The sequence below is a fragment of the Hyaena hyaena genome, unplaced genomic scaffold (assembly GCF_003009895.1).
Source record: "Hyaena hyaena isolate Hyena2069 unplaced genomic scaffold, ASM300989v1 scaffold_363, whole genome shotgun sequence".
NCBI lineage: Eukaryota > Metazoa > Chordata > Mammalia > Carnivora > Hyaenidae > Hyaena > Hyaena hyaena.
In genome coordinates, this window is record NW_024080995.1 from 964,059 (window position 1) to 970,984 (window position 6,926).

Consider the following 6,926-nt stretch of genomic DNA (forward strand, 5'->3'; position numbering starts at 1 on the left):
GTTATGCTGAGCGAAATAAGTCAGGCAGAGAAGGACAAATATCATATGTTTGCACGTATAGGAGGATTAGGAGGAACTTGACGGAGGAACAAGGGGGAGAAGAAGGGCGGAAATGGTGGGGGAAAGGGAGAGAGGCCAACCATGAGAGACTCTTGAATGCTGACAAAAACTGAGGACTGATGGATGTGGGGGGGAGGGGGGGATGGGCATGGAGGAGGGCACTTTGGGGATGAGCACTGAGTGTTATGTAGAAACTAATTTGACAATAAACTATTTGTAAAAAAAATAAAAAAAAAATAAAATAAAAAAGAAATAAAACATTCTGATTCTTGAATGTATTTAAGTAAGCTTGCCTGTGGTAGACTGTCTGCAAAGTGGCTATAATTATTTCTCTCCTCTTTCCATTTACCTCTGCAAATGTGACTTTGCAATTCTTCCCCATCAAGTCTATTTTACCACATTATTAATCTGGTTTGTTTTGTGACTATTTTGACAAATAGAATACAGAGAAGTGACGTATAAGTTCTGAGCATAGGCCTCCAGGGGCCTCATGTAGTTCTAATTTCTTTCTTGAAACTCCTGTGGCAGGTACATAAATATGAACAACACATAGAAGGAGCTGAGACCACACAGGGCAGAGCTGAGTTGTTCTAGCTCTGCAGCCACCCTAGAAGAGTTAGATCCCAGCTGATTTGGAAGCTGACCATAGATGCCAGAGTGAGACCAGAAAACACTAGATGAACTTCCCAGCTCACCAGAGACTTGTAAGCAATAATGAATGCTTATTGTTTAAGGCTGCTAATGTTGGGGTGATTTATTACATAGTGAAAGGTAACTGATGCATTGCCTTACATAATACCAATTTATTTTTTAGTATTGCAAGTGGGTATGCCATTCTCTCTAAGATTTATAATTTTAAGATTCTCATGGTTCTTCAAAACTTTTTTCAAATCATGTTCTACATCATTTATTTGGGATAATGCCTATGTGAATTTTTGTCTATGTGAATTGCAGTCTGCCTCATGAGCATAAAAACCTTCAGTTTAAAAACTCATTCTAAGTTACCTTTACAGTGTGTCTTAGAAATAATAACAAAAGATTATGTCTCTCTTTGGAAAGTATATAATGCCAGGAGACAAAATTATTTTAAAGATGTCTTATCAATTTTCCACTGCAATCATATTAAGATAAATATTTTTTAAAAGCTCTAGAATACACTGGATATTTTGGGAATGAGGGGTGATATCACCTTTCTCTAATGAGCTTGAATATTTATAGAAAATAGTATTGACTCTTATAGTTTCTTATCTCAATTAACAAATAGTTTTATAAAAAAAAAACTATCCTTAAATGAACGCTTTTTAATAAATACAAGCATACCTCAGAGATATTGCTGGCTTGGCTCCAGAACACTGCAACAAAATGAGTATTACAATAAAGCAAATCAAATGATTTCCTTGGTTCCCCGGTGCATAAGTTATATTTACACCATACTGTAGTCTTTTAAGTGTGCAATGGCACTAATGGTCTTTAAGAATACCTTAATTAAAAATTAATACCTTAGTTAAAAAATACTTCATTGCTAAAATACACAAACCATTAGCTCAGTTTTCAGCAAGTCATAATCACTGACCACAGATTACCGTAACAAATATAATAATGGAAAAGTTTGCAATATTTCAAAAATTACCAAAATGTGACATAGAGATGTGAAGTCAGCAAATCCTGTTGGAAAAACGGTGCTGATAGACTTGCTTAATGTAGAGTTGCCATCAGTATTCAATTGTAAAAAAACACAATATCTGCAAAGCACAATAAAGTGAAGCTCAATAAAATGAGCTATGTCTGAAAAGACATACTTCTATTTTTTTCTTTTTTTTGCTGAAAATGCTTTAAAGAGATGTGTGTGTGTGTGTGTGTATTCCATAATTTAAAAATTCTACAATTCTACATTGAACCTCAATAATGTTACCATTTTTTTCCTAAACAAATGACTATTGCTAAAGAGATTCCTGGGGTGCCTGGATGGCTCAGTCAGTTGCGCATTCAACTTCAGCTCAGGTCATGATCTCACAGTGTGTGAATTCAAACCCCACATCAGGCTCACTGCTTGTCAGCACAGAGCCTGCTTCACGTCCTCTGTCTCTCTCTCTCTTTCTGTTCATCCCCCACTCTATCTCAAAAATAAAATAAACATTAAAAAAATAAACAAAATTGTTTCTTTCTATAGCAACATTAAAATGTGGTTTAGTGTTTATTATTGTTGAGATTATTTGCTAAGTTGCAAAAACTAACTGAAATGATTTTCTGTCCTTAATTTTAATATCATCAATATTGGGGCACCTTGGTGGCTCAGTTGGTTGAGTGTCTGACTTCAGCTCAGGTCATGATCTCACTGTTCTGTGAGTTCGAGCCCCGCATGGGGCTTTGCAAGCTATGGGGCTTTGAGCCTTTGGGCTGATAGTGCGGAGCCTGCTTTGGAGTCTTTCTCTGGCAGCCGCCCCCCTCGTGTTCTCTCTCTCTCAAGAACAAACAAACATTAAAAAAATTTAAACAATATCATAAATATTGAATGCCATTCCCCACATCAACAATATCTCAATAGAGAGTCTCCATAAATATAAGTATCATAGTTATAAAGTAAAGTATATTTGCATATTCATGCCAATAAATATTACCTCATTACTTTATAACAATAACAAAGTGCTGATATGAAAAGGAAGAAAAAGATCTATAGACACAAAGAGTTAAGTTGTATAGAACTACTAAGCTTTGGTGTGAACTATCCGATTTCAAATTAAATTGGGATAGGATTCTTTTCATATTCCTAATAACACAGCAAAATAGTTCATTAGAAGAAAGGAAGTTAGTTCTTTACTGGGTTCTCATTTTTCTTTTCTTTTTTCTCCTTGTTCTAGAAGTCATATGAAATTTACATAGGTTTTTTTTGTAAATACTCCTAATTCTAATATTTAGGTAAATCATTTCTAAAAATCATGTGTATCAGCTGTGGATGAGAAATGTCTAAATGCACGATCCATACTTCATACATTTAAAGAAATAACATTTCATGGCCTAGTACCATAGAATACCTAGAATACAGTATAGTAAACATGCTGACCAAATCTCATTTTCACTACCTAAAAGATGGCTTCATGTATCTGTTTCTTTCCGTAATTATTTTTATGGGCACTAGATCCAAAATCACATTCCACACCAACAGTAGTAATCTCACAGGTCAAACAGAACCCCTTATTACTGATTCATTTGTTTATTATGACATTTAAGCAGCTATCCTTACTCCAGATAAGGATAAGTTATATTACATAATTTATAAGGATTAATTTTTCTACTTTTGGCCATTTCTTTTGTCAATTATCTTAAGTACATGTCCAAAATTGTTACATTAAACTCAACAGATATTGAATAGAAACCGTTTTCTATGGCTCTGCTTTCCTTAATTTATTAAGATAAAAAAGAAATGACAGTGTAAATATCTATGGTAAGTGTACCCTAATCTCTAGACATCCAACTGAGAGATATTACACACCTACAAATGAAAAGGATTCTGCTTATATAATCAAAAGGAGGGAAAGGAAATTCTCAAATTAGGGATTAGCAGGTAGTTGCCTTTTTTGAGAAGTCCTCTAGTTTTAACATAACCTCATTCATATATGTAGCTTCATAGTCTTTATTCTCATTAAATCAAGTTGAATTACTTGAGATACAAAAATGGTCTCATTGTAAATACTAACTATGCCCCAATAAGGAAACTGGAGACAAGTATTAGGGAAATAATTTATTTTGAAAAATTTTCTATTTCTGTGAACCTTAAGAAAGCTAGTTATCCATTAAGAAGAATAGGACTATACCTTCCTGATAAGTGCCAGTAGATAAAAAAATTAAAGCATGGAGTTTGCTTCCCAGTGGAAAACCTCAGATCATTTATTAATTCTTTATTAAATTAAACTATAATCTCTCACGTAGGGGCCCTAATGGGTGCAATAAATTCAAGCAACTCCAACTTAAACAGCAGTTGTTTTTAATTGAAAACAGAAATATAAATGTGGTCTTCATTAATAATGTTGCTAATCCTGTTTCCTGCATTTGATTAAATGTCCCCACTAGCTAATAGACATATTTTATATGTGACATTATAGTACACCAAAATCACTGAAGCATGATCATCATCTACCACAAAATACTTCACACTCTGTCCCTAGTAGTTAAAATATATTATCAATAATCCTTACAAGATCCCTGTAAAGCAGATTAAGACATGTGTATGCTCAAGGTTAAGTGCCATGGAGCTCTAGAAGTAAATGGCAAGTTTTAGGATTAAAATCTAGTTCACTGTGGTTCCAAAGCTTGCTCCATTTTACTATCATTATGGAGAAATCCTCACTGAGCTCTAGCTAAACGTAGCACCATTTGTAAAATGTTTGAAATGCAAAGCAGTAAGGAATTGTCCCTACCTGTAAGGAACTTGCAACCTGGTTATGGAAATAAAGCACATACAAAAAGAAGTAGCTTATCAGCTTTGCAGGAGTAAAAGGAAATTGAGTCCCCACTGGAACAGCCCATAGAAAAAGTCAAGGATAGAGGATGCCACGTTTCACACTGTCCTATTACACGGTTGCTTATTTTTCCTAAAGCAGGGGAGAGGAAAACACGCACACTCGGAAGCAGCCAAAAAACATCTTGAGCTTAACACTAAGCAGCAGGAGAAGCAAGTTGCCTAGCTTGTCAACTGAAAATTTCAACTCTCAGTCCTTACCTTTTGGCAATACTCCGCTGGCCTAGCTGGTCTGTTTCCACTCCTGGGGGCCTCAAACACACTTCTCAGCTCATCAAGGGCAATGGAGAAGCGCTCAATCCTGCGCCGACCCATCAAGGAATCCTCCTTTAGCACTTCAGGCGGGCAATATTCCCTGGAGGTGTCACTCTTGTCCTCAGGCTCTGAGTTCAACATCTCCTCTCCTACACCGAGGGGCATGCCAGGGGGGTCCGGAGGTCCAGGTGCTGACACCGCCTCTAATTTGGGGTCAAGCAATTTGCTCTCTCGAGGCTGCAAGAGCCTGCAACGACTACCCCCAGGGCAACACTCACTTTTGTGGTACTCACTGGATTCCCACTTCTGCCTCAGGAGGTTCAGGGAGCCCTTCTGTATCGGGAACATGGACGGCTCCAGGTTGTCCTGCAATATCAAAAGTGTCTTTCATCACAGATGCAGTCAGGCATGTGAGGCATTTTCAAAATACAACTCCTGGACTGCCAGCTCTTGGAGCTGGTGTTACAGTGTAGAAATCTAGCTTTGCTACATAAGGTCTGGCGCTTGACCCTACAAAGTATGACAGTTAACTTAGAATTAGATTATGGAAAAGACTGATTTGTACAGCCATGGACACTTAAAAAATAGAGACAAAAAACCAAGAAGACGTGATTTTCTTTCCCTTTCTATCTCTGTAAAGTCACCCACCAATTATTTACAATTTAAAACTCAGACAACAGTCATTCATTATTTAGTCTACTCTGAGAAAAAGCAATTTAACAAGTCTAACATGAAATTAAAAGGTTTAGGACTTCTTTTGAAATTATTGGCTTCTGCAAATGTCTTCCTTCACAAGTAATAAACTAATCTCTAACAGCTATTAAGTTTCTTTGATAAAAAACTTGCATGCATCTCATTTTAATCCTAACATCATCAGAATGAGTTAGTTGCTACTATCTTCCAGGTAAGAAAACTGAGAAGTCCTTTGCCCAGGGCTCTAACTGACAGAATCTGGATTTGAAATGCATATTTGTGACTCCAGAAATTTGTGACTGACCTCTTAACCACTACAGACTAACACCTCTTCTGTAACTTTAGCATCCAATTCAAATCTTACTGTGAAATTGATGAGAACTTCACCTTGTTTTAGAGTTTTATGGCGAAGAGGAAAAAACAAAAAACAAAACATCAAATGGCAAAATGTATCCCTGTCAGAAATAAACCCACATATCCAAACACCAATCACAGCCAGCAAGAGTTACACGCTAGCATGAATTTTTGCCATAGAAATAGCTACTTTCTATTCTAACCCAGAGATTCTACACTACGAATTTGGGGTTTTAAAAAATAAATTTTGGAATGAACAAATGAATGAATAAATTAATTGATTTTGCTCTTGAGGGATGATGCATTTTCCTGGAAAAATATTAGCACAGTGGGTATGATAAACAATCTCACTTAGATTTAGGCCTGGAAGTATCTCAAAAGGTCACCTAATACAATGGCTGTCCAGACTTCTTTCACTGCAAACTCCATTATAAAACACATTCTATGTATTGGGACTCAGCTCACATACAATATCAATAAACAAATAAGAAACAATTTTTTGGTTTCATTAGATACGGTCTGATGATGTTTTCAACTCTGATATCCTTCACTTAAAAAAATGCTGCCCACCAAACTGATTTAATGGTCTACTAATGGCTCATGGACCATTGGAGAACTCCACTTATAGTAGGGGTTCAAACCTAGGTTGGGTTTTACTAACAGTGAGACCTTAGAAGAGCTTCATTCCTAAAATGGATTTATAAATATCATGGCTTTATTTTGAAAAATACATTAGATAATGCATATAAAACTTCCAGGGTGTATTAGAAACCCACCCACAGCTCTTAATTACGCTCTGTGCTCCATCTCTTGCTAAAACATCATTTGAATCAGTTAAATACTCATGCTACACATGAGCCTCCTTGATAGCAGTGCTTGGAAGAAGGACGAGAATATTTTAAGTCACAAATCCATAGACTGAACAGACTGGAAAATTTGGCATTAATAATATTGCTAATTAATAAGTTTGGATGTCACTTAATATAGAAAATCTCAAAAAACAGTAGCACCCAGCAAGATGTAAATATCCTTTGGGAAACGGATCAGC

At 36.1% G+C, this 6,926-nt stretch overlaps 1 protein-coding gene across 2 annotated transcripts in view; it reads right to left on the reverse strand.

The window, feature by feature from the left end:
• XIRP2 (xin actin binding repeat containing 2) overlaps nt 1–5,179 on the reverse strand; it is a 317,604-nt gene extending 312,425 nt beyond the window's left edge. For both annotated transcript variants that reach the window (XM_039250148.1, XM_039250147.1), the window contains exon 1: nt 4,778–5,179. In XM_039250148.1, the coding sequence (XP_039106079.1) occupies nt 4,778–5,179 (402 nt within the window). The remainder of the gene's footprint in view (nt 1–4,777) is intronic.
• Nucleotides 5,180–6,926: the final 1,747 nt, after the last annotated feature.